The sequence below is a fragment of the Lycorma delicatula genome, chromosome 1, assembly GCF_047948215.1.
Source record: "Lycorma delicatula isolate Av1 chromosome 1, ASM4794821v1, whole genome shotgun sequence".
Lineage (NCBI taxonomy): Eukaryota > Metazoa > Arthropoda > Insecta > Hemiptera > Fulgoridae > Lycorma > Lycorma delicatula.
In genome coordinates, this window is record NC_134455.1 from 87,487,429 (window position 1) to 87,515,244 (window position 27,816).

Consider the following 27,816-nt stretch of genomic DNA (forward strand, 5'->3'; position numbering starts at 1 on the left):
TGTTCAATTACTCTTTGAAAAGCGTCATCAATAGATGATTTATTTTGATCAAAAAGTTTTATTTTTTCCACAATAACGTTTTTAAAAAGTCTTTTACCGGTAAAACAAAAAAAAGATTTATCATATTCACAATTTAATTCAATAGTAAATTTTGTGAGTGTAGTTTTTAATATAAACTTTTAATATTATTTTGTATGTTGTCTAAGAATGTAATTAAATCCTATTTGTTAGATAAATTTTTATAACAGAATACTATATTATAGGGGTCAGATAGGTTAGAATTGTTTGATAATGTAACTCATTCAAATTTCATAGTTTTTTGCTTTCTGATAATATTCATTTTTTGATAAATAATCTTCTATTTATGTTATGTCTAACAAGGTCACTATTAGATAATGTAATTTTTATTTGTAATTTTCAATAATATATATAAAATAGAGAAGATATATACATACATTGTCGCCAAATGATTTCAACGGCACGTAGTGCTTTATCACCTTGCAGTGGCCCTGAGAAGTGCTGTTGTTGATTGACTTCGACGGCTTGTAATTTATAACCTTGTGGTAACCCTTAAAAGAGCCATTCTTGTCTTCGATTGGCTTCGACGGCTTCTTGTAATTTATAACCTTATGGTAGTCCTGAGAAGGGCTGTTGTCATCGAATAGCTTTGACGGCTCATAATTTATAGTCTTGTGGTAGCCCTGACAGAGGGACGAATCTTCTTGGATTTCGCATCCTGTCGCATTAAGGAAACACACCTGGATGCACAGAGGTGCTTAAAGTGTTGTAGGTTTGGCCACAGGGCCAAATTCTGTAAGTATGCTTCAGTCTGTGCACATTGTTGCGAGGAGGGTCACACGCATGAGGACTGTTTGCAGAACAAAGAGGATCCAACTTGCGTTAACTGTAAAAGGTTGCGCAAAAGTCATAGGCACTCAGTGAATAGCAAGGAGTGTGGTTGTTACTTGAGAGCAGTTGAGATGTATTTCAACTCTCGTGATGGTTAGATTTGTTCAACTTAATGCCCAAGGAGCATATGCAGTCAAGTAGAGTGAGTAGAGGTGAGGTTGTTGAGAAACAGAGCCTTATGTTCTCTTTCTACAGCACCTGTTATGTGGTTAAGGGTGAACTGCCAGGTTTTACAGGCTGGAGTAGTTTTATGTTGGTGATAGGAAATCCACCGTGCTGTGCAGGAAGTTCATAGATAGTGTCTTCATACGGCAGGCCTCTGACATGCATCACGTCGTTGTTAAGCTTGCCATGAATGGTTTGGACCTGGTCGTTGTTAGTTCGTACTTTCCCACTGTTCAGAGATCCCACTAAACAGCATTTGGAAAGATGGGATAGAATTGTTAGGCTGGTAGTGGGTCCTATTCTTATAGGAGTTGATGTGAACGCCAAATCGCTTCTTTGGCACAATGGGATCACAGACGATGGTGGTGAATTGATCAAAGGTTCCATTGCGCAGCATCAGTTTGATGTTTTCAATGTAGCCGGCGAGTTGACTACCTTCGCTGGTGCAGTTGGTTTGCAGAGGGCCTTCCATGGTACCAACATTGGTGTTACCATTGGTAAGGATATCCCTGGTAGGATTCTTAATTGGTCAGTAGTTGATGATTGCAAAAACGATCACCGACTAATAGTTTTTGATTGGGTAGGTGGGCTGAGTAATGTCTTTAGGATGGATATTCCTGTTCAGCAGGGGTGCTTCCTGCACAGGCGGATGGATTGACCCAAGTTTTCTAACATTCTTGTGGCCAGGCTGCGAGTTTTTACTCAAAGTCTGGACAAGGTCCCATTGAATGACCTGGTAGAGAATTTCTCTTCTGTGGTGGTAGAAGCTGCTAAACATTCTATCCCAAGAAGTACGGGTGGAGAGAGAGTTGCTGGATGGTGGACTCAGGAATTGACTGCAATGAAGCGGGCTGTGGGCCGACTCAGAAGGGGTGCACAGCATGCGGATGATCCTGATCAGCATGTAGCCTTGATAGCGGATTATCGTTGGAAGAGGCCTGAGTATTTTCACAAGATTAGGTCTTCTAAACGTGATTCTTGGTGCTCTTTTGTACAAGAGCAGGGGTATAAGAACCTGTAGGGTGTTGTCTATCGAGTTCTTCGTCACAAGTGGAAAAAATATATTCTTCTGTCGACACTCTCGACCCAGGATGGTGTTGTTATAGATACCAAGGTTGGTGAGACCTCATATCATCGGCGTGTTCGAAGGGAAGTTGCAGGTTTTCGCTTTGAGATTATGTCTTCAGAAATTACTGAGGTGGAAGTCCGTCAAGTAATTTGCAGCCTAGCTAGGAATAAAGCCCCAGGATATGGTGGTATCAAAGTGGAGCTCCTTGTTCGCATGTTGCCTATCAATGTTGGTCCATTGACTAGGATTTTCAATAGGATGCTTTTTTTTGGGCATTTCCCAGCATGCTGGAAACATGGTGTATTGAAACTGCTCTTCAAAGGTAGTGGAGGATCCCACTGTAAGTTATTCTTATTGTCCTCTGATGCTCTTGCTTGTAGTAGGTAAGGTTTTCGAGAAGGTCTTGTACCTCCGCATTAATAGTAGGTTAACTTCTAACCATATGTTGATGGATGACAAGTATGGTTTCTATCCTGGTAAGAGCACAGAGGACGCGCTTCTTAGGATTTGGCTTCAGCCAGCGAGTGCAAGTATGTACTCTGTGTCTTTTTGGACATATCCGGGGTGTTCAACAACTTGTGGTGGCCCTCAGCCCTGTTTCAACTGCAACAGCATGGTTGTATGCTAAATGAGATTAGAACTCTCTCGAGCTACTTCAGCGACAGAACTGTCGTACTTCATGATGGCAGTTCGGGAATAGAAAAGACCCTGTCTAAAGGTTGTCCACAGGACAGTGTTCTACGTCCACTCGTTTGGGTCGTTGAGTTCGACTCTCTCATGTGATTGCGAATGCTCAGTGGTTGTCACATCGTGGCTTATGCCGATGATGGGCTGCTGCTTGTCGAGGGCAATTCGCGTGCTGAGATAGAGCTCAGAGTGACACAAGCATGTAAGGTGCTAAGGTTGTGGAGTCTTCAGCATAAGATGGTTTTCAGTGCAGAGAAAACCACTATGATGTTTTTGAAGGGCTGCCTAGCCGCAACCCGCCACCCGTGTGTTGTGATGGGCAGCTTTCCAATTAGGTTTGTCACAGTTCAGAAGTATCTGGGTGTCATCCTTAATGAGAGGCTTCTCTTCAAGGAGCACCTCCAATTTGTAGTGAAGAAGGCCATTCTTCAGTGTCCGTAGAGTCATCCATCCCGATTAGGGGTTGAATTACCGTACAATGCGTATTCTTTACAAAGGTGTCTGTGAGGTCATAATGTTGTAATGCTGCGCCCGTCTGGGCTCATCGGTTTACAATTTCAATATTATAGGATCATTCTTTTGAGAGCCCAGTCTTCTATTTTAGCTGTTGTTGGTGGCTACACGGCTGTTTCGTGAGAGGCAGTCACTGTGATTGTCGGCATAAAACCCCTAGATATTTTTGCTACGGAGCATAGCCAGTGGTATATCTCAAAGAAGGGAGGCCTCCTAACATTAGGGCATATGCGGGAAATTGAAGAACAAGGTTTTGACTCTTGGCAAGCTAGGTGGTACGATTCTTCTACTGGTCGATATACGCATGGTATTTTTCCAAATGTTAGGGAGTTGCGTGCTATTAGCTAGGTTTCCCCCAATCGGCATATTACTCAATTTCTTTCGGAACATGGTGATTTTTAGGGATAGTTTGGCTAGGTTCAGGTTGGTTGACTCCAGCTTGTGTCCAGAATGTAGGGTTGATGACACAATGGACCATGTCCTATATGTCTATCCAAGGTACGAAGCTGAGCATACTAGAGTTATTAGGGAACTTGAGACAGTAAACTCCTTTGATCTGCGGATCAACTGGAGGACCTGCAGAGACTGGACAATTGTGGCTGGCTTCCTTAGATTCTTCACCCAACATAGAGCAGCCAAAGGGATTTAGTAGAGTAGGAACCAGGGTGGCTAGCGTCCGCTCGGACAGTTTGATTGACCAAAGGTAGTCGCTTCAGCAGCAAGCCATGGTTAGTTAGATAAGAGGTGTCAATGATTGTTAAAGCTGTCGGCAGAACGGCGACTGCACTGCCGATAGGCATGGGATGCCATGCAGCCGTGAGGAGTAGTGGCATCTCGATGATGGTTTATTGTGGTGAATGTCACACGGGACTCTGCAATGGAGCTGAGTGGGAGTAGGCGATCAATCCGCCTCTCCCTGGTAGACCAATCAGTAGTCCATAATTAACCTACGTCAGGGGTTTATTAAAGCATAAGCTGAGTTTCACTAAGGGAACTAGGACTAAATTTTGTTGTTGCGATCAACATGTTTGGTGTTATGTTGGGCTTATTTTGCCTCAAATTATGAGACATTCATGAAAGTGGCTCATAATAAGTAGAACTAGACATGGGGTTCTCGTTTCTGCGAGCTCGCTTAGCTAGTTCAGAGATTGACAATGTAGGACATTCAAGATGTCCGGACGAGGCCTACAGCAAAGGCAAAAGCTGAGTTATTAAATAACCGATGCAAATGTCTACCGAGGAAATTACATCGGTGGCACCCCACCGATAAGCCTGGCCCAGAGGCCAGGCTTATTGCTATGAGATGTAAAAAGTCAGAGGGCGATAGACGACTACCAAAACTCAACAGGGCAAGGAACGGGAAGGTGGTGTGGCAACTGGAACATCTCTAGGCAGGCGTCTTCCTCTACGGGGTTGGGATGGTAGCCCTGAAAAGGGTGTTTTTTGCGTTAGCTCTGAGAAGAGCTGTTGGGTTCAGAAGCTGGTCTCTGGCGAACAGCTGGTGGGCTGATAAGGCCTGCTGCTCTGGCGGGAATATTAGCATCTGTCACAAGGTCCCACGTTGAGGTGACAAGGGAACTTCTTCTGTCTTCTCCTCTTGGTCTTCTCCAAATGGTGGTCAATGATAAATTAAAAATTCACTATCATGAATGCTGTTTTATTGGAGCTTGAAAGTGGTGGAGCTGCAGTGTCGCTATGGTGGGAGAACTGCGTGGCGGGAGTGATGCTGTACCAGCGCGTACATATATTGTGCTCCCGCTGACATCTTAGCTGCTACCATTGTCGTCTGCCAATATTAAATTAGGCATGTATGTGGTAACAATTTATATATAAAAATATATCTAAATTTATATACATATAGATATATACACCAAACTACATGCTGTCACTTTGCATTTGTGCCGACCGTACTATGGGTGCATAGCTGCATGCATCGCTCTAAAGCGATGTACCGCTGTATTAAAAAACTTATATAAAATATAAACCACCAAAACACAGTAATTAGATAAGTTAAACTTACCATATTAATTTCCAATAAATGATTTTTATGGCATCCCACAACTTCAGTTGGTAATGAATGTTATAATTACATTATATAATTCTTTTAAAAATCCAGAACTGGAATAACTTACCATACTTAATACGGTAAGTTAAACTTATCTAATTACTGTATTATTTTGGTGGTTTATATTTCATATAATAAATATATATATTTATACAACCTTTTTTTGCAAATGAATGACTTTTTTTATAACAAAGAACACGATAAGGTTCCACCCCTTAACACTAAGATCATACCCTTACATGCAAAGTTACAACAATTAATTCTTAACTATTCTGATTCTTATTTCAAAATTCACCAAAATAAGATCGTTACATATAAGCACTTACATTAGGTTAAAGTAATAAAGGAACCAGAAGCAAAGCCTATAGAGAGTACTGAGTTAAACCAGAAATACTATTACACTGCAATAACTTATAATAAACATCATTAATAAATAACTCACTGAACTGTATTTGTATTAAAAAAAGTGAGGAAAAAATACACAATAAAATTTACAAACCTGGGTAATGTAATGAATCTTTACTGCGACTAGCGATTCTGTTTCTCAATTTGAGTTTTTGTTTTAAGTGATTCTCAAGATGTTCACGTATCTGTTTACTTATGGCAGCTGCAGATGCATCACATTGCTGTGCAGTCATCTACAAATAAAGAGCAAAAGTGTAATATTCATCAAAACATTAATAATACAAGAAGATACCTTTTTATTTACTGAAATAATCTATTTTTTAAATAATGAATGATTGTTTATAGAGCACTCATTTTTGGCCTCATCATTGCTTAAGTAAACCAATAAACTTGAGTGCAACATCAGCTGATTAATTTAAATAATTACATATAGTATAAAATTTACAGTACAAAATTATAATTTGTACAATAGAATTTATGTACAAAATAGAGATTTTTGTACATAACATTAAAAACAAATCTTCAACCCATTCAATACTGATAAATATCATAAAATATCCTGCTTTGAAATATACAGAGCACTGGAATGGTCCATACTGCAATTTGAGAAAAAAAGATTTTCATACCTTTTTCAACGGTTAAATCGAGAACATCTGTTCCAACTAAGAAAATATCTCATTAGCAGAAGAAAGTGACATACATTTCCCATGTAATAATTTTCCTACACAGTCTACCAATAGTCAGGAAATTCTTAAACTGTATATATGAAAAAAGGTTACGTGAAGTTTCAATCATATTTGATTCAATTATGGATGATACATCTTATGATGTTAAGACTGCTTTAAAACACAATCAATAATAAAATCTACAAAAAAAATCATGTTTCTTATTTAAAGAAAACAGGCTATGAAAATGTCTACTTACACTATACTAGTAACAAAATCTGAAAAATTCTTTTTCTTAAATATAGCACTTTTAAATGTTGTTTTGGTAAAAATAAAAAATGTATACACAATTTGTAAATGTATACAATGTTCCATTTTACTAGCTTTGATATAATATCATGTACAAATTGAGTATTGTTTCAATTAAAATAAAAGGATATGAATAAAGATATACTAAACACAGCTCTATAGGCTTCATAGATTTGGCTTCTGAAAACGTTAAGAAATTTAAAACTTCAGATATTGCATAATTAGAAGATATTTATAGATCTAGAAGATACTAATCTTATCCTTTAATTAATTTAGCACCAAATCCTTTGAAAGAAATTTAAAGGAATGTTTAATAAAGGCACTTCTATTACTACTACTAGCTTTTTATCTTATCACTGAACAATTGCATATTACAAAATACCTAAATGAGAATGAAACTTTAAAGAAGAAAAAAGGGAGGTATTGCTTTAAGATGCACGATGAACTTGACAAAGAAATAACTAAGAAAAATACGAAGAAGTAGAATGTGGAATTAATTTTAAAAAATCAGCTTGAAAATATTTTTTTTAAAAAAGCTTCTTTTATTTGTTACTGTATCCTACGGTAAATATCTAACTGTCAAATATAAATAAAAAATTTTAAACATGTTAAAAAGTGTTTACTCCCTCTATGAATCATGAGACCTTGCCAATGCTGAGGGGGCTTGAGTGCTCAGTGATACAGAGTAACTGAACCGAAGGTGCTACCATATCGTAGAGATACCAGTTGAGAGCGAGACTAAGGAATGATTCCTGAAAGAGGGCAGCAGCTCTTTCAATAGTTGTTAAGGGCATAGGTCAAGAGGACTTAAACAGGCATATCAGCATCAAACTTTGCACAGCTGAAAGCAACGGAAAACTACAGCTGTTTTTTTTCCCAAGAAAATGTAGCTCTCGGCATCTCTCAGATCTCTGGGTGGGGACTGCTAAGGAAAGGGTCACCAGAAAATTAAAAAATAACATTCTATGAGTCGGAGTGTGGAAAGTTAGAAGTCTAAAAAAAGTTGGTAGTAAAAAAAAAAATGTAGTAGGAATTAGCAGGGTTCGATGGGAAGAGGAAAACGACTTTTGGTCAGGTGATTTTAGAATAATTAACTCAGCTTCAAATAAAGGGCAGGCATGAGTAGGTTCCGTAATGAACAACAAGATAGGGAAGAGAGTAGAGTATTTCAAAATCCATAGTGATAATCAAAACCTAATCTGACAACGATTATTAACATCTATATACCTAAAAATGCCCATGATGATGATGAGGTAGAGTGTGTATACGAAGAAATTGACGTAGTAAACACATAAAAGGGGATGAAAATTTAATAATAGTTGGAGATTGGAACGCAAGCATTGGAAAAAGCAAGGAAGGAAATATTGTGGGTGAATACGGCCTGGACAAAAGGAATGAAAGAAGGGAGGACTTACAGAGTTATCATGAAGTACTATTTAGTTACTGCCAACACCCAGTTTAAAAATCATAATAGAAGAATATACACATGGAAAAAGCCAGGTGATACTGCAAGGTATCACATAGATAATATCATGGTTAAACAAATCTGAATGGCCTTTCTCCCATTCAAATCATTAAAAGATTTTATTGGGAGAAAGGCTCCTGGGATAGACGGATACCTGCAGAAATACTGTGCAGTGTAGGAGAGGAGGCGATAGAGTTTACAAACTAATGTGTAATATTTACAAAAAAGGGGAAGTTCCATCAGACTTCAAAAAGTGTTATTATCATGATACCAATGAAAGCAGGAGCAGATAAATGTGAAGAATACAGAATGGTTAGCTTAACTACTCATGCATCAAAAATCTTAACGAGAATTCTGTACAGAAGTATTGAGAGGAGAGTGGAAGAAGTATTAGAAGACCAATTTGGTTTCAGAAAAAGTATAGGGACAAGGGAAGCAATTCTAGCACTCAAGATTAATAGTAAAAGTAAGATTAAAGAAAAAACCAACATACTTGGTATTTATAGACTTAGAAAAGGCATTTGATAACGTAGAATGGAATAAAATGTTCAGCATTTTAAGAAATTTAGGATTAAAGTATAGAGAAAGAAGAACAATTGCTAACATTTACAGAACCAAACTGCAACAATAATAATTGAAGAACATAAGAAACAAGCCGTAATAAAAAATGGCGTCCGACAAGGATGTTTCCTATCGCTATTACTTTTTAATCTTTACATAGAACTAGCAGTTAATGATGTTAAAGAACAATTTAGATTCGAAGTAATGGTGCAAGATGAAAAGATAAAGATGCTATGATTTGCTGATGATATAGTAATTCTTGCCAAGAGTAAAAAAGATTTACAAGAAACAATGAATGGCATGGATGTAGTCATACGCAAAAACTACCGCATGAAAATAAACAATAACAAAACAAAACTAATGATGTGTAGTAGAAATAATGTAGATGGACTACTGAATATAAAAATAGGAAGGGAAAAGATTACGGAGGTAGAAGAATTTTGTTATTTTAGAAGTAGAATTACTAAAGCTGGACGAAGCAGCAGCAATACAAAATGCCGAATAGCACAGGCGAAACAAGCTTTCACTCAGAAATATAATTTACTTACATCAAAAATTAATTTAAACATAGGAAAAATATTTTTGAAAGTATATGTTTGGAGTGTAGCTTTATATGGAAGTGAAACTTGGACGATCAGAGTACCTGAGAAGAAAAGATTAAAAGCTTTTGAAATATGGTGCTATAGGAGAATGTTAAAAATCAGATGGGTGGATAAAGTGACAAATGAAGAGGTATTGTGTCAAATAGATGAAGAAAGAAGCATTTGGAAAAATATAGTTAAAAGAAGAGAAAGACTTATAGGCCACATACTAAGGCATCCTGGAATAGTCGCTTTAATATTGGAAGGACAGGTAGAAGGAAAAATTGTGCAGGCAGGCAACATTTGGAATATGCAAAACAGATTGTTAGGGATGTAGGATGTAGGGGGTATATTGAAATGAAACGAGTGGCACTAAATATGGTATCTTGGAGAGCTGCATCAAACCAGTCAAATGCCTGAAGACAAAAAAAAATCATTTGCACAGTAATGAGATTGTAACAGAACCTAACCTATCAAAATTGTTTTCAAATGAAGAAACCTAGTTCAATTAATGTTTCTATTTTCTGGAGTGTAGGTATGGTATTAAACAAGGTCTTCATGTATAATGATAAGTTTCATCTTCCCACTATTACCATTACCTGTTATTATAGCCTACCCAAAGAAATGGGTTCTACACCAAAAGTTGCTGATACTTAGATAATTGCTTTTATTACTTGTAAACACATATTAATGAGTAATGTGTTATTACTCAAAAAATTTATCCTATAAAAATAATTTAAAAATCTTTCATGCACATTTAATTACTTCAGCTCAATGATAAAGATAGGACACTTGTTAAGTTCTGTTGTAATGTATTACAGGATTTTATATTTTGAACAGAACCCAATAACACCATATAAGATTTTAAAGTCCTCTTTAATAAAAAAAAAATTATAAAATTTATAATAATAAATAATTCAAAAAAGTAAACAACATACAATGAGTCATTAATACTTGAAATTAGTAAAATACCTGCTGTTGCTGCTGCTGTTGACTGTCATCAGGTCTTCTAGCAGGGGGAGGAGGTGGTATATCAAGTGCCAGTGAAGCAACATCATTACAGACTGAATCACGAGCACCTAAAACTTTTCCACTAATAGTATGATACAGTGAAGGTCGTTTGCTACCAGGACCTCCAGCACTACTGCTTCCACTCATTACTCTATAACTATTACTACTATCAGGTTTCCCTATAAATGTTAAATGGTGCTTGTTAAAATATTAAATGTTTTCTAAATCATGCGCGTGCACACACACACATACACATACACACACACACACACACACACACACACACACACACACACACACACACACATATATATATATATCGTATATATATATATAAAAGTAATCTACAAATTCAGTTTGGGTGAATCCCGACTATTTGCCCTCCAAATTCTGAGACCTGATTCAGGTTCTCCATAAAAAATTACATGGGAAATCTTTTGAGAAATTTTGATTGAAACATCAGGGACCCCTCCAGAGGGGTTGAAGTTTAAAAATAGCATATTTAATGCTGGAAATAGGTATAAGAATAGTAGATGCCTATATATGTTTGAAAAGGTGCTCAAGTTCTATCGATTCATGCAACTTGAGAGCTGAGTGAGTGAGTGAGAGAGAGAGAGAGAAATATGTTCATCTGAATTGGTAGATCACTCTTGCCCCTTCACTTGATTTATAGATGATTTAAAATTGCAATAGCTGTACTTTAAGAAATAATCTGAGATATGAGCAAAAAATTCTGATGGAAATGTTTTTTTTTTTTTTGTATTAATTAGATAAAACAGGTCCCATAGCTAGTAGTTCTTGAGAAGATTGTTGGGCAAAACCAAAAAATTTAAGTTGGGAAAATGTATAAAGAATTTAATTCTGCGAAAATCAGAATAAATAAAGCCAATAAAAGACAAACATAAGTTTCAGAAATTCAACTTTAATTCAAAATAAAATGGACTGAAATATGGCAAAAAATATAAAAATTGTAAATAAACGAAAGTTGTTTTCATAACACTAAAAAATTGTGGATGCAAATTTAATCACTAGGCTCAGAATAAAAAAAAAAAATAAAGAATCTAAAAATATAAAAGATAAATTAAAAATTACATTAATAATGTTTAAACTCAAATTGATATACAACAAAAATACCTATTTATGATTAAAGGTACTAAACACACCCTTTAAAGTAGTTGTTTGATGTGGCAACAATTCTGTTGAATGCAGCATAATGAATTCATGCTTCTCTATCATATTTACAGCACCAGGACTATTCTTAATAGTTACTGCGGCTTCTACGATGCTATTCTTTGATTCTTCTTATTTAACAATACATGCAGAATACAATAACAACTTCATTCAACTTTATATGTGACTCAAGAAGCCCATACCCTCACACCAAATATTAAACAAAGAAGTCTGTTGAAAATGTATTGAAGCAATTTTATGTTTGTTTTACTTTACCCAAGAGTTGGTGTTTTGTATTGATAATTCCATTTCTCATCTAGCAAGAGTCATCAGTAATCAGAATTTGACTAAGGAAATTGGAAGGTTGTTTGCATTTTCTGATTCACCACTGACAGAATTTTGCCTGCTTTTTATGATCTGACAGTAATATGTCTTGTACATGCATTATGTAGACGGATACAATTGTTACTCATGTTTTGTTCACTATATGCTTTGTAAAAACAATTTTGACTATCTTCTTTGCTTGTAGTAGGCATTAAGTATTTCTATTTTGGTATTTGAACTTCTTATTACTTATTATTGACCAGCATCTGCTAGTTCTGGTTGTAGCACATCTGTTTCTCTAAGACATTTCTCCGCAGCTTCAAATGCTTTATAATCTGCTACTCTTTGATTTGGATATTTGGCTATTTGAACCACAACCATATATTATTATTGTTATAATATGTGATTATAATAATACCACATATATTATTCATTAACAAATGGAAGGGTTTGTTATTGGCTATAGTTCTGTAAGCAATACAAAATAAAAAACTTGCTACAGGGCATTTTACCTCGTTTTTCTCGTAAAATTTTACAATAAAATCACTTCACGTATCCACCTTGCTATTTAAAAAAAAATGATTCAATATAGCTTATCTAAGATGGTGGAAAAAAATTTCAAACCCACTGTAAAGTAGTAATTTTCTAACTATATAGATCTGCATTTCTACCTCCTACTATCCCTTAGTTTTAAAATGAAGCCATTTCCAAATTTTTATATCAACCAGTGTAATAGTAGATTAAACAACAAATGTTTAAACTAGAACAGCAACAATTATTCATACACAATATGCAAAACTTAATTGTTCATCAGTTATTACTGTCAAATCTTGAAATAGAAAACTTCTCAGCTAATCCAACTTTTCTTGTTTTATAAGTTGCTTTTTATTTTTATTTATTATTCTATTAAAATTACAATGGTTTTCTGCCTTTTGGTGTAAAACACCTTTTGATGCTGCTTTTTGTTTTGAATTAAAGTTTCATTCTCAACTTGATTTGCTTTTCTGTTGAGTTTCTTTAAATTAATTTTCTCAGAATAAAATTTCCTACAAATTTTCACAGAAATTTATATTTAGTTTTGAATCACTCTAAATTTAATGTTAAAGAACCACACTGTTAATCTTCAATTACACAAGCCTGCAATGAGTGTGTTTTTTATTTTTTGATAATTGATTCTTATGTATTTTTTAGTGCTGAATCTAAAAATAACCTTCATTTTTTCATCACATTAGGATTTTTCACAAATCGCAAATTTAAAAATTTGTAAAAAGTTGAAAAATTATGAAAATGCAAAAATATAAAATTTTTTTTATAATAAATTAATATAATATATTCACTTTTTTGATTTGCACAGAGTGAGCAACATAAAACCAAACACATAACATAACCACTGCAGAATTGGTAGGTTTTATTGAAATGAAATTTTATGAATGATACAGATAAATTAAATAAGAAAAATATAAAATATAATTTAAATGTTGCATTTATTTACCTTAGTGTTACAAAAGATGTTCAAAATGACCACCCTGGGCATCGATGCAATTTCGTGTTCATCTGATCATATTGAGAGTTGTCTGATGCAAAACATTGTTGTTAATTGTTGCATTGAATGTTCATTTTCAGTTCATCAATACTGTGGGGATTAGATGCATAATTGCTCCTTTAAGTAACCCAGATAGAAAAAATCACAAGCAGACAACAATGTTTTTGGTGGGTCTATCTGTCCACCAACAATGTTTACGAGAAGCTAGTTTGTATGTTCCCTTCAGTTGTTGCAGTTGTAACACAGTATGGTTTCAATTTTAATTCATGAAGAATTTTACAGATGTGTATTTAACACCAGGTTGTTGGAATAACTTGTGTAGTGATTTTTTTGGACTGACAGTAATTCTCCTTTCAATATTGGCAATGGTTTGTGTAGGTCTAATGGAAGGTTGCCTATTTTGTTTTGCATTTGAAACCAAACCTGTTGTACGCCACTTTTTATTCAAAGCTTGTATGCTACTCTTTGCTGAGATACAGGCATTCGGAATTTTTTCTGTAAATACTTGATGTGATTCTTCAAACAAACCAGAACAAATATAGCTAACCTCTCCTGGATTAAATAAGGCATTTTACATAAACACAACTGCACTCACAATACTGCACTGCAACAAAATGTATACAACACTGACACATATATTGCACTGACATGTAACCACCTGACAAACGGCAGCAACAATCAGTAGTAACATATACATCAATTAGTCGTGTTAGTTGTGTGATAGCGTTTCATAAATAATGTTAGGTGGTGGTTTCATTATTGGTTCAGTTTTATGTTGCTCACTCTATACTATGCATTCTTATAGCTAAACAGTTGAGTGATCTAAAGAGGGCAGGGGTATGTTCGCTATAGGGTTCATCTCAATGTAACATTCAGCAACAATCTGCCATCATCGAAGTAGTCCATTTTCCTTGATATGTCCTTTCCATTTCTTTCATGTCCTGATGAAATCTCTCACCCATCTTTTCGCTGACAGTACCCAGATTTTCAAGAAAATAGATCACACATGAATTTAGGAAGTGAACCTTCAAGCTCATGGAACAGCCTAAATTTTTGTACTTCTGCAGCATGTTTTCAACAATTGATTTGAAGTTTGGATCCTTCTTATTGCCCAGAAACTTGGTTACTACATCTTTAAAGACTCCCCAGGCTTCTTTTTCTGGAACTTCAATTTGTTTCTCAAAATTATCATCTTTGAGAAGTTTTCTAATGTCAGAATCAGTAAAGACATCCTCTTTTAGTTTGGCGGTTGATAAGACTGGAAATTTGTCACAGATATATTTAAAACATTTCCCTTCTTTTGGTAAGGCTTTGACAAATTGCTTCATCAAGCCTAACTTGATATGCAGAAGTGGAAGGAGAACTTTATTCGAATCTATGCAAGCTTTTCAGAGCACATTTTAGGTTCCAGGTTCTAATGAAGCTCCTTTTGGTCAATTTTTTCCTTATCCAATGATTTTCTCTGTCTCTGCTATCCCATTCACACAAAAAACAAGGAAACTTTGTGTATCCTCCTTGCTGTCCTAGGAGCATCGATATTATTTTGAGATCACCGCACGTAATCCACTTATGATTGTCGTATTTAATTTTATCAAGAATGAATTCCAAATTATGGTAACCCTCTTTTTAAATGGACAGAACATCCAACAGGCATTGATGGATACATATTCCCATTGTGAAGAAAACTTTGAGGCTTCTTTTGGATGAACCTACGAACAGTTTCCAATCGGTACTTTCATACAGAATGCTAAATCGAGTCAAAAGTCCACGTATATCAGTGCTGCTAATAGGTTCTTCTCTTTAAACCTTGAACCAAACAATTCTGAATTTTCTTTGGTTATATGTAAGTCTCAAATCAAATCAATTTTGTTCAGACTGTACAGACAGCTCTAGTGTACAGCTACCTCCAGGTTTGCATTCCTCAATGTTATAGTCATTTAAATCACTTGTGAAACCATCTATTTCTGGTGGAATTGGCACTGGTACATTTGGATCACAAGGAACCTGATGTAAAGTGGATGGCATATTGGATAGACGATTCTTTTTTTACTCTTCAAAATTAAAACTGTGAACACCAATTAAATAAAAGTAACAATCATTGGTATGATTTCATGGCTCTCGCCACACCATTGGAACTCCAAATCTTCTTGTTCACTCTTTGACTACTGTCTAAGTCCTTTAGCACATGTATAGCAAATGTAGTGAGGTGCTCAAGTTTTGTCTTGATCTTCTTCTATTTTAAATCTGAAACAAGTGAGGTACACTAGTCAAATGAAACTTTATATTTTTTTTTGTCTTTCCACCATTAACTCACCAAAAATGTACAAAAAGAATCTGCAGAATTTTTGCAGCCTCTTGAAGCCATTTTGAAAAATGGAAAGTTGTTTTATGGCCTGAAAATATATTTTCCACCGATAAAAACGTGTGTGATTACGGATGAGGGGAAAAATTCAATTTATGCATACTGATAGTAGTTGCACAGTGCATGAGCATTGCGGATAGCTCCCAATAAGCATGTTACACCTTGTTAAGTCTTGTCACAACCTGTTGGCCAAGCTGACGACTCCATGCATTAACTCAGCTATGGAGAGCCAACTTTCCCACTGTCTCGTCATCTTCAATGCAGATCCCCTCTTCAGACCACTCAACTGTTTAGCTGTAAGGATGCATGGTAAAGTTAAAAAAGTGAATTTATTATATCATTTATTGTAAAACAAACGTTTTATTTCTACCTTATATATCACATTTTCGCAATTTTCAACTTTTTACAAATTTTGAAATTTGCAGAAAATCCTGACCTGATGGAAGAAAATGAAGGTTATTTTTGGATTCGGTGGAAAAAAAAATAGGAATCAATTATCAAAAAAAGTAAAAAGAACATCCCACAGTCCAAAATTTTCAGGCTTGGATTATCTGTTGTACCAGACATTAGCCAGTCTTTAGGGGTGGATTTTACCATAATGGACCAGTACAATCATGATTGGCAAAAAAATAACAGGGTTTGTAATTCAAGAATGCAAAGATGAGGGCGATGGCAGTGACAAATATGAAGCTACTAATATTTCTTCAGTCTAAGATGGGCTAAGTGGAAGAAAAATACCAACCAAGTTGTACAAAGTTAACTACTACAGACAACCTCAAATAGCAAATTTTCCTCTAAAATTTTTTGCCAAATCTTAAATGTTTAAGTGTGTATTATTAGATTTATAAAATTAATTTTTATGAAACGTTGAATTTTTTAACATTTAAGTTACTAAGGTAGAATTATTTTGATTAATAAAATGTATATTATTAAAAAAGTACTGAAATGAAATGTATACCATTAAAAAGTATTGAATGCAGTAAATTTAATGAATGAATCCTAAATAAATAAAGTTATCTTAATTAAATCTAGTACCTAAATAAATTAATGCTATTTATTATTGAAATTGTGAAAAATTATCAATTTTTTAAAGAGGGAATCAGAGACCTCACAGTGTAAGATTAATGTAGTCCATTACTGTGCTCAATCATAATTTAATTTCAGGTAAAAAAAACATTTTCAGGCCACGTACAATATTTATCAGTACAACAACTTTGCCTTCATGGTGGTAGGTAAAGTTATATACAAGTATGTATCTGTTATGCTAGAAGAATTTCCATAATGTGGGCCTTGCCATCTTTCTCTCTTCAGATGTTATATTATCAGGAAGCTCAATATAGTTTTTCTATAAAATAATAGTGGAGAGTCTCAGTCATAGTTTTGGAACACAGCATGACAGGGACATGAAATGTTAAGTCAAAATGAAGAGAAACTGTCCAACTGTTGTTTTCAATAAGTAAACAAGTTTTAGTACTAGCACATACATGCTGTGTTACTAGGTCAATAACTAATGAACTCATTAGAAACCATGATTATGATGCAGAGAAAGATTCAATGTGTTTTGTGTCTTGCTAAATTTGACTCTGATACATTTGTAAGAGGTAAATGTCATCATGATGTGTTTCTGAAGAACTAATGTATGAAAATAACATTTGGTGATGAGCCAGAGAATTCACAGAAAATGGAAGTCTACTGAAACAGTTACATTCAAACTATCAGCATCTGATGAGACCACTGAAGCTATCGGAACAAGTTACTTGCATAGCCCGAAAAAAATCAGTGCAGAAGTATTCTGCTTAACTAGTCATAAATTCAGGTGTAGCAAAAACTTTATACAGGAAAAAATTAAAAATTAGAATTCACTACTGACATCCTGAATAGATTACATCATGAGAGGGAGTTTTACACAAGTTTATTTTTAGTGATAAAGCCACATTTCATGTTTCAGGACAAGTAAATTGCAAAATGTTTGAATATGGGATACTAAATTCCTTATGCCATTACGGAACATCAACATGACAGCCCAAAAGTTATTGTGTGGTGCACAATTGGACAAGACAGTTATTGATCCCTTCTTTATTACTCATAAATCTATAATGGGAAACAACTTCTTGAATATGTTAGAAGGGTATTGCTGTGCCCCAAATACAGAGAATACAGTTCTTCAATTAGATCGAGCTACTCCACACTTTGCCGGATCTCCTAAACCAAACATTTCCATAACAATGGATCAGACAAAAAGGGTGGATGATAGTGTGTCTTCTATGATCTCCAAACCTTAAAGATTTTTATTTGTAAGGTTATGCAGACACAAGTTTTCTCTGTTCAAATAAGAAATATGAATTATTTAAAGAATGGATCACTGAAACTGTTTCTCTATCACACTGGTTGTTCCTTGTCATGTATGGCAAGAAGAAGAATTGCAGGACAACTTAAGGAGCACATATAGGAATCCACTAAGTGATAATAAAATTCTTGGAGACTTGGTCTTCATTTTGACATGCTTCTTCTCTTCATGTCTCTGTCATACTTTATTCCAAAACTATACTGTCTGAAACCTTACATTAGTTACAGAAGCACTGTACAAATGAAAATGTATCTTTGAAGTAAAAATTGTGAACTACCATAAATACATCTAGATCACAGCAAGGAATTTAGCAAAGAACAAGGCTTTCAGAGTCACATTCTCTCATCATTATTATTTTAACCAAACTGTACAACTTTATGAAAACTCAATTAAAATTATAAGTACCAAGTCACATTATGATGAATGAAATGAATCATCTACAAATAAGATGTGATTAGCTGCACTAACATTATTTTTCTTGTTTAAGTTGTTACAAAGTTTATAGATACATATTTTTGAATGAGGTAGAATATAAAAGATTAACTGCGAATAGATATACATTATTCCAATCTCAACTGGTCCATTTTCTTCATGAATCCTATCCTTCAGTTCATTTATTAATGCACACTCAAGTTTTTTTAAAATCTCAAAAAGAAATCTTATACAAAAAAAATTTAGTCATTTCACAGGCAATATCTTATTGCCGGCCAGAAGATGATGAGGTTTCTAAAAGGATTTCATCATAAAGCAATAACTGATATTACTGCACTATGATCTGTAGTTCCATCCAGCTAAAAACACGTTACGTTCATCAAATATTATGTCCAGTTCATCCCTGAAAAATGTTAGAACTATATCTGCTATACCATTCTGAAGTCACAGAGACTGCAAGGCCATAGTCATTTTCAACAAAAAAAATGTAGCCTTGTAATTCATTTTGATGATTGAGAACCAGACTGTTATTTTTAACTATTCAACAGGTAATAGAGTTAAATAAGAGGATTTTCTACTCTGTCAAAAAAGTTTTACTTTTATCATTCATGAAACATTTAATGAATCATTACGTAAAACTGGATTTTATTAGCTAACCAAAGATCTTATACACAATTTTCATTTTCATAACATTATATCTTTAACTGGAGCCATGTGACATCTCAACTAAATTTAAAGATAGATTTAATAATCTTTCAATCATCAAATAATTTCAAATCATTTGATAGTCTACATTGTGTATATTCTGTACCATGTTTTCATTTGTTTATGTGAACAGATGGCTAAAGTGTGATCTGTATACAAAATAGTACAACTCTAAATCTAAATTAATCTTCTTTCAATTTACAGTATTAAAAAATGGAAACTAGGACATAAGACTTTACACTATAAGATACCTTATTGTCTTAACTTCATATTTATAGTACCTTTACAATACCAATATTTTTTATATCTACATACTGTTTTCTGTTACTTAAGTAAAAATAAAAAATAAATGTACAATAATCAGGAAGAAAAGTTGGTTTGTTTTTAGATATCATAATATTTGACTGTTAACTATTATTCTTCCTGCATTATGAAAACTTTTAACTAACACATCTCTAAAGGAGGCTAATGTTATATTAGTAGCTTTTTTCTTGATAGTAAAGTCACTCACCAAACAACAGATATTATTTCAATGATTTAAAAAAACGTTGATACTTAATTATAGTTTTAAAAAATAATAATAAAATACTGAATGCTGTGGGATATTAATTTCAAAATTTTAATCCTTATTATTCTTATAAAATAACTGTTCTATTTTACATTTTTTTATAAAATTAAGATTTTTGATGCCACTTACCAGCTGAAATAAATTTTGAACGTCCACTACCATCTGTCTGCAATGCTTCTTTACCACGTCCCTCTGATTTGCTCCTTTCCCTCATCAGAGGACCCCGCATTTCATCTCCAACTGGTGACTTCTTCCTTTCCTCCTTTGTTCGGACCTCACATTCCCAACACAATATTGCCAGAGTCAATTTTATATGCCATTTAATAAACCAACAGAAGCATTAATCATATATCGCTATTTAATACCGAACTAACAAATATGCGAGACATGATAAATACGTCTGTTTAGTTTTGTTAAAATTCATTATAAATTCCACTATGATATTTAATTTTAAGCAAAATAGCGAATTCACATGAAGCGGTAATTATAAGGAGAATATTCTAAAATTCTTTAATCCCAATCTTTATTTATTAAGAATGAATTTTTCAAGATGACATTAGTGTCAGTTACTATCTTAGATAATTTCAAAAAGAAACTGATTATTACAAATATCTCTAAAAACGTAATCTTCTTAAAAATAAAGAATGAATTAAAAATATAAAAATATATTCTGTATATTTGCTTCTTAAAATAAATTTATTCTATGCTTAAAATGCATAAATTTAAATTCAACATTCACAGCAGCACTTGCATACCTGTAGACAGGATGGGTACTGCTCTGTTACATAATTTGCAATTTTATATCTAGGATGTTTCTACTAAAATCTACACTGGTAGAGCCAAGAAGTTTTGCATGCTTTGTTATTACAACACAGTAAGTGTTCAGTAACATTTCTCCATACTACAGTGCAATTTGTTTCTGATTTTTCAATAAATTCTTAATACACTATTTATCTTTTATGAAATTCAGAACTCAACTTCATAATTTTGATCCATGTTTTTAATTTTTAAGACCGCACAGTAGAATGAATGTTTTTATTTTCCAAATTGGAAAATATAGTAATATTAAATTTAATATTAATGCAAACATTAAAAAAAAAATTTCACATTCATTTTTAAATTTTATACTTGGCATCTACTATCTCAGATAGCAGAAAGACATTTCCAGATTATCTGGACCATATACAGTCCAAAGGATTATATTGCATATATATTTGGTTTAATTAGTTCATGAGTTGCCTGTTTTTTTAGAACTAATAAAATGCTTTCCAATTTATTTTTGACATGATTTTACTTTGTTAAGGTTAGAGTGAAAATAATTTTGTAAGGCTGTCTTATACAATCTTAATTCTAAACAAAAATTTCAAAATTTTTCACTTTATAAAATTTATAAGCTCAAGTGTTTTTTATTACAGATTATCACCTGGAGTATAAGTGAGTAAAAATTAAAAAGGAAAAGAGAAAGTCTAGGATCAGAGAAAGTATTACTAAAAACTGAAAACTACAAACTTTGAATTACAAAGAATTACTAATTAATACTACAAACTACAAAGGTTTATTAAAACTGAAAACTACAAAAACTTTGTATTCCACATTTATTTAGTTTTAAGTAGAACATCCAAGTTATTTAACTTTGCTATAGAATACATATACTGTGTATGCTAGGAGCTTACTTGAATGCATGTAATTGCTCTGTTGCTTTATATTCATATTTTATTCCAAGATATGATATATGTTATATTTTAATGAATTTAATTTTTTTTCTTAACTATCTCTGACTAATCAAAACTACTAATACGATGAAGTAGTTGTTAACATTCTAGCTGTAGTCACCTGAGTTTATATACATGATTCCATGCAAAGATCTGGCATTTTTTTATCAATCTTATTTTAATATATGTTAAAAAAAATGGCAAGATTGTAAAATAAAAATAATATGCAGGAATAAACTGAATTTAAATATTAAACAACTGACATTTTATTGTAAATGGTTTTTCTACCATTTGAAGTAGTACTACTATTGGAATACGGGAATAATTAACTAAAATTATGTTAATCTTATAATGAATGTTTATTTTTATTTTTTTTTTTTACTAACAAAACAACTTCTTTCCATTATATAACAAATCTCGGACATCTAAAACAAAACTTAGGTTTCAGGATTTGAATGAGTAAAACAACCAAGTCTGAATTCGAAGGCTGGCCTCTATGGCCGGCGCGAGTGGTAACTTCTCGGTCTTTCATCCAGAGGTTCGAATCCTAGTCAGGCATGGCATTTTTACACACTTTACAAATCATTCATCTTCATCCTCTGAAGAATGCCTAACGGTGGATCCGATGGTTAAAAAAAAAAAGTCTGATTTCAAGGTATTGGATATTTGTAATAAGTTCAGTTATCAGTGGAATTTATAGCTACTGCTTTTACAGCTTCCTCAGCAGAGCAAGTAATATGGTAACAGACCCAAAACTCAGTTTACCTATCTAGGGAAGAAGAGATAAAGTGTAAGGAAACGTGACAGATGAAGGGAGATGAAGATCAAAAACCCACAGAATTGTGAGCATCCCAGAGAGTGAAGTACAAAATTAGATCATCTTCCTCAGCACCCATTCAAAAATGATTACTTAACCAAAAATTTCTTTAATCATTTTGTTTTACACAGATTCACTCTTTTAAAGAGGAATATTACTCACTGGAGATGAACAATAGGCAAGGCTGTTCGTTGGCAGAAAGTGGGAATGATGCCTTCATCACCACTATTAGAAAAACAGTCCCTAGGAAGCATTCATCATCACTGCTCAAGAAGCATTACTGCTTCATAATGGTGAAGATGAAGATAATGTTCTGAGTATGATTTTAAAATACTAAATATTCATTATTATTGTCAATTCTTCAGCCCAAGTCTATATTGGCAAATAACCACATCTACAGCCAGCAGACCTCTAGTGAGGACTTCTTGTTACTGATTCTACATATGTGCATAAAATTATCACATCTATTTTAATAACTACCTTATCGATAAGCTGACTAATAACTCCACGTGTCCTACTTTCACCTCCTGGTGTTGTACGACCTCCATACACACCCATTCCTGTATCACCAGTGCCAGTATATTGCTCTCTTGAGGTTCGAGTTCGTGTACCTTCTCTCACAGGCATTTCACTCTTACCAGCAAGATCTATGAAAAATAACATTTACAATAACTAACAGATGCATAATATAACTAAACATGTTTATATACAAACCCTTATATATATATATATATATATATATATATATATATATATATATATACACTTATTCATGTATCTATTTTGAGTGTAAGAGTGTGTGTTGTGTGTATATGCATGTGTGTTTAGACAATAAGATAAACAAATTTTAAATAAACTAATGAAGCATATACAAGCAGCCACAAAGAAATTGAACTTAAAGAAGCATTTGAAAATACTTACTTGGAGTTATCTTCTTGTTATGACTATAGAGTGGAATTCTTTAGTAACTATAACTCTACCCACATGATGGTATCATTCTTAGTTTTTGGTGGTTTGAATGAGGCTATGTTTGGATTTTATAAAAAATTTTCTTAACAGCAAAGATAAAAAATGTATTTTTTTTTTATTATAGCAGGAGTAGCTTCTGTTAAAATTTCTTTAATGTTACTGAAAGGCTGTGAGGAGAAATCAATCAATGGACCTTTTGGCTCGATCAAATAAAAGTGAAACTTTACAAAATGTAGCCACAGAATATACGAGGGCTATTCAGAAAGTAAGGAACGTTTTGGAATTTTAAAAAATCAAGTACAAGAAAAACTTTTTATTATATACATGTGCAAGAGGGACTAAAATACTTTTCAACATAATGACCATACAAATTCAGGCACTTATAATGGTGAACAAGCTTTGAAATTCCTGCGTCATAGAATTCTGCCGCCTGTGATCTCAACCACTCAGTGACGCACCCATCTTGCACAAAATTTGTGGTAGCCTAGCTTCTGTGAAACAATAAAGTCTGTGAAACTTGTGGGAAACATAGAGAAAGCTCAGTTATTGTGAAACGGCGGTTTTCACGAATCTTTTAGTCAACTTTGGAGACCAGATCGTCAGTCACAATGCTTGGACGTCCACTCTTCTCTTTATCGTGAACGTTTGTTCGGCCATTTTTAAAATGAATGCATCACTTCCTGACAGAACTTTCATTCATTACGTTGTTCCCGTACACTTCACATAGTTCCTGATGAATTTCTATTGGTTTTAAGTTTTTTGCCAACAAAAATCAAATCACAGACCGCACCTCACAACTGGCGGGATTTTCAATTGCAGCACACATTTCAAATTTGTATATAAAAAAACGGGCAGTGTGGAGATGTTCCCGTTGTCACGGCTGGACACTGACTGAGGTGCCGAGCATGAGCACACCAATATATACACGATTGGCGTGCGCCTGGCAGCGTCAGGTGGAAACTTTCCTTACTTTCTGAATAGCCCTCATATTTCCCTATTATCTTGTGATGACTGTCTGATTTCTTCTTCTGATACTTGTCACATTATTAAATCTACCACTTAGGGCATATTAGAATTAATGGATAAGTATGGAAAGAATTAAGAATTCTAAAGATGAGGAAGGCAGGAAACTGTGTAAGGTTTTTGATTAATTAATAGACGATGCTAAACAGCAAATAAAAACTGGTTGAGATTTAGTCAAGTAGATGAAAACATGATTACCAGAAAGGCAGATACAATAATTATGAAAATGAGAAAAGGATAACAGATCATTGTTAGTATGGATAGATAATTATTATTAGGGGGACAAAAAAAAAATTCCAATAAGAGGCAAAATATATATATAGAACGAGTACATAGAAAAGAAAAACTTTTAGATTAGACATTTTGGAGGAGGAATAGAAATTGATGATGACATTAAACGAGGTACTATTTTGAGATCCAAGTTTGACAAAGATCTGAACAGAAGGCAGTATATATCATAACAATCATTGTCTTGTTTAGGAGAAGCAGCACTGAATAGGTCCTAATGATCAGTACGCAGAGTTAATGAGACCAGAGAAATACCCAAAGATTTTTTTATAAAAATTACCATACCAAATAAATCAAAAGAATAAAGTTACCCACATAGAATCTGTAGATCTGCAAAGGCATTTGATTATGTACAGTAAAACAAAACTTTTCACATTTTAAGAAAAATTGGGCTTAAATATAAGAAAAGACTAATAAAATCTGTGTAAGAATCAGGCAGCAGTTTTCTTACACTGTACTCACCATTTCTGAGCCATTTTTCACAGCCCATCTGCCAAACTCTTCTTTTTATCACATTGTCTTCATGCAAACACCTTCTGCTCATAAAATTCTCAACTTCATTTCTCCACAGCAATTTAAGACATTCTCTTACTCTATGCCTGAAAGAAAACTAGTTCCACCCCCTTAATAGAAATCTACCCTATTCCAAAATTTTTGTATTACCATACCACTGAAATTGTCTCCTTTCTATTACATCAGTAACTTGTTCAGTGACATTCATCCTTCTTATTACCAACTCACTCCAAATCCTTTAGACTTAATATTTCATTATAACATAGTTTTTTTTTTTATAAAATAAAGAATAGAATAAATAAATATTTACAAACACATCAATCAACAACTATTAAAATTAGCAAGTTACCTTTAAGATAAGCAGTATTTTCAGCAGTAGGAGAAACCACCTGGCTTCTTATTTCTCCCCCTTGTTTTTGGCTACTCTGTTCCATCCTGTAACTAACAGAGTATAAATAAAAAGTTCAGTTAAGTGTTAAATAATCTAGTATTTTTATTAGTATAATTTATACTGTAAAATCACTAAATGTAAATCATTATTATAATCAGTAACTAATAATAACCAGATAATAACCACAAAAATAAACTGTTGTAAAATAATAGTTTTTTAATTTTTATTTAAATACTAACAATATATTCTGTTAAAAACATGAGACAAATTTTTAAAATAGTCTATTAATTAATATTAGCTAAATATGACTGTACCCTGCTGAAGAAAAATTACAGTATCATCTTTATGCTTTTTGTAAAATTTTCAAAAAACATTTCTTTAATAAAAAATGGTTATCTGAAAAAACTGTTCTATTTACCACAGTGAAACAAAATAAATTATGTTTGTTAATAATAATAATAATAAATTATGAATCATTAATTTTTATTTTAAACCTAAATAATAATTTAAATATTTGACCTTTCTAGCAAAACGTTAAAGGCTATCCATCTAAAAAGATCCATCAAAAGATGAAGGTGATCTATCTTGACCTCTTATGTAAAGGCAAACAAAAATTTACCTAAAGATAAAAGTTGGAACAATTTCAACACATAGTCGAAAATATTTTTTTTTTTTGAGCTAACAAAAACTAACTACAACTACATAGCAATAGTGCAGACAAAATTATGTAATTATAAAATATTATAAACGACAAGAGAAATATTTAAAAAAAAACATCATACAGTTTGAAATAAAATATACAGACATAATTATCAAATATAGTAGCAGAAATTAAAATTAAAGTTGTGTATTATTGTCAAATACAATAGCAGAGTTGTGAATAGAAACCAGAATCTAATTGTTGACAAAACATACAAATGTAACTAATTACACTTGAGTCATAGGCAATATAAATATAGTAAACTATACTGATCTACCATGATGAGTGGATTCCTTTCTCACATCTACCCCTTAATGCTTATACGCTTCTTCTTAAATGCTTATCTTTAATTACTTTTTCCTTATTAATTCTGTTGGTGCTCTAACTGTGCTGAGTACTCCATGCAGAAGATGTCAGAAGTCTGAAGAGCCAGTGCATCCTTGAGTTACTGGTAGGGGAGTTACTGCTTGTGAATTTAAAGATCTCTTTTCCTGTGAAGTGGCTGCATAATAAGCATAATAGCTGAATTGCTTATTAACTTATTGAGTAAAGCCAGATCTCTTAAAAAAAAATACTCCAAAAATGAATAAAAGGAAAACTGAGAAGAAAGGTTTAGTAGTAAAAGGTACAGGAGGACCTCCCTTTAAAGAACTATACAATTCCTTCTAAAATTGTGAATATAAATAAAATTCTGAATTTGTTTTAGTAAACTATAAAACAAACAAACAAATAAAATTCAAAGAAAAGAGGAAATAGACTGAAGGTTTTTGGTTAGAAAGCTCATTTAAAGATCAAGTCATTTCACTACATTTTTTTTTTTAACAAGGTTATTTTTGTAACTTTGCAACTTTGTTTTTGTAACAAAGTAAAAAGCAGTGACAAAGATTTAGTTGAAACAAAATCTGTCAAAATTCTACCCCTTTTTATCTATATACAGTAAAATAGGAATTTATTTTTTTGGCCACAAATTTCTGTTAAAATGAAAAATCAATTTTTGTATCAGGAAAGAAAAAATATATTAAGCATATAAAAAAGAAAATAGCAAACTTCTTTTATTGGGTGTTAGGAAAAGGATTGCAAATTAAATTCTTTAATAAATGGAGGAGAAATATTTATTTCATTTCAGGAAATTTTTCTCATTTAAATATTTTTCCTAAAACATCTGTTACATTAATCTAATGTCATGATTCCTACATGATAAATAAAAAGGATTTTCTTTACTTTTAAGAACTTTACTTACTGTTGTTCTTGTAATGCCGTTATCCGATCAATAAGAGATTGAAGGTTAGCCATGTCTTCTAAGTTATTCTGAGATGACAAGGACTTAACATATGGTTCCAATTGTTGAGCGGCAAGAGCCAATTGTTTTACTTCAGACCTTAAGCTTACAATATCATTAATCTGCAAATAAAAAGATATATGGTTATTTCATTACAACACTGAATATCAAAAGTAAAAATAACTCTTTAAATAAATATTTAATTAATGCATGCATTTTATTGATGAAGTCTACGCTTTATATATTAATTGTTTTTTACACTCATATA

At 33.1% G+C, this 27,816-nt stretch overlaps 1 protein-coding gene across 1 annotated transcript in view; it reads right to left on the reverse strand.

Moving 5' to 3' along the window:
• The window catches only part of LOC142318139 (RING finger protein 207-like), a 152,090-nt gene that overhangs the window by 17,245 nt on the left and 107,029 nt on the right, over nt 1-27,816 (reverse strand). The window contains exons 10-15 of the mRNA XM_075354679.1: nt 27,510-27,670; nt 25,528-25,619; nt 22,866-23,032; nt 19,986-20,130; nt 10,367-10,584; nt 5,908-6,046 (exon numbers count right to left, since the gene is read on the reverse strand). Coding sequence (XP_075210794.1) covers nt 5,908-6,046; nt 10,367-10,584; nt 19,986-20,130; nt 22,866-23,032; nt 25,528-25,619; nt 27,510-27,670 — 922 coding nt within the window. The remainder of the gene's footprint in view (nt 1-5,907; nt 6,047-10,366; nt 10,585-19,985; nt 20,131-22,865; nt 23,033-25,527; nt 25,620-27,509; nt 27,671-27,816) is intronic.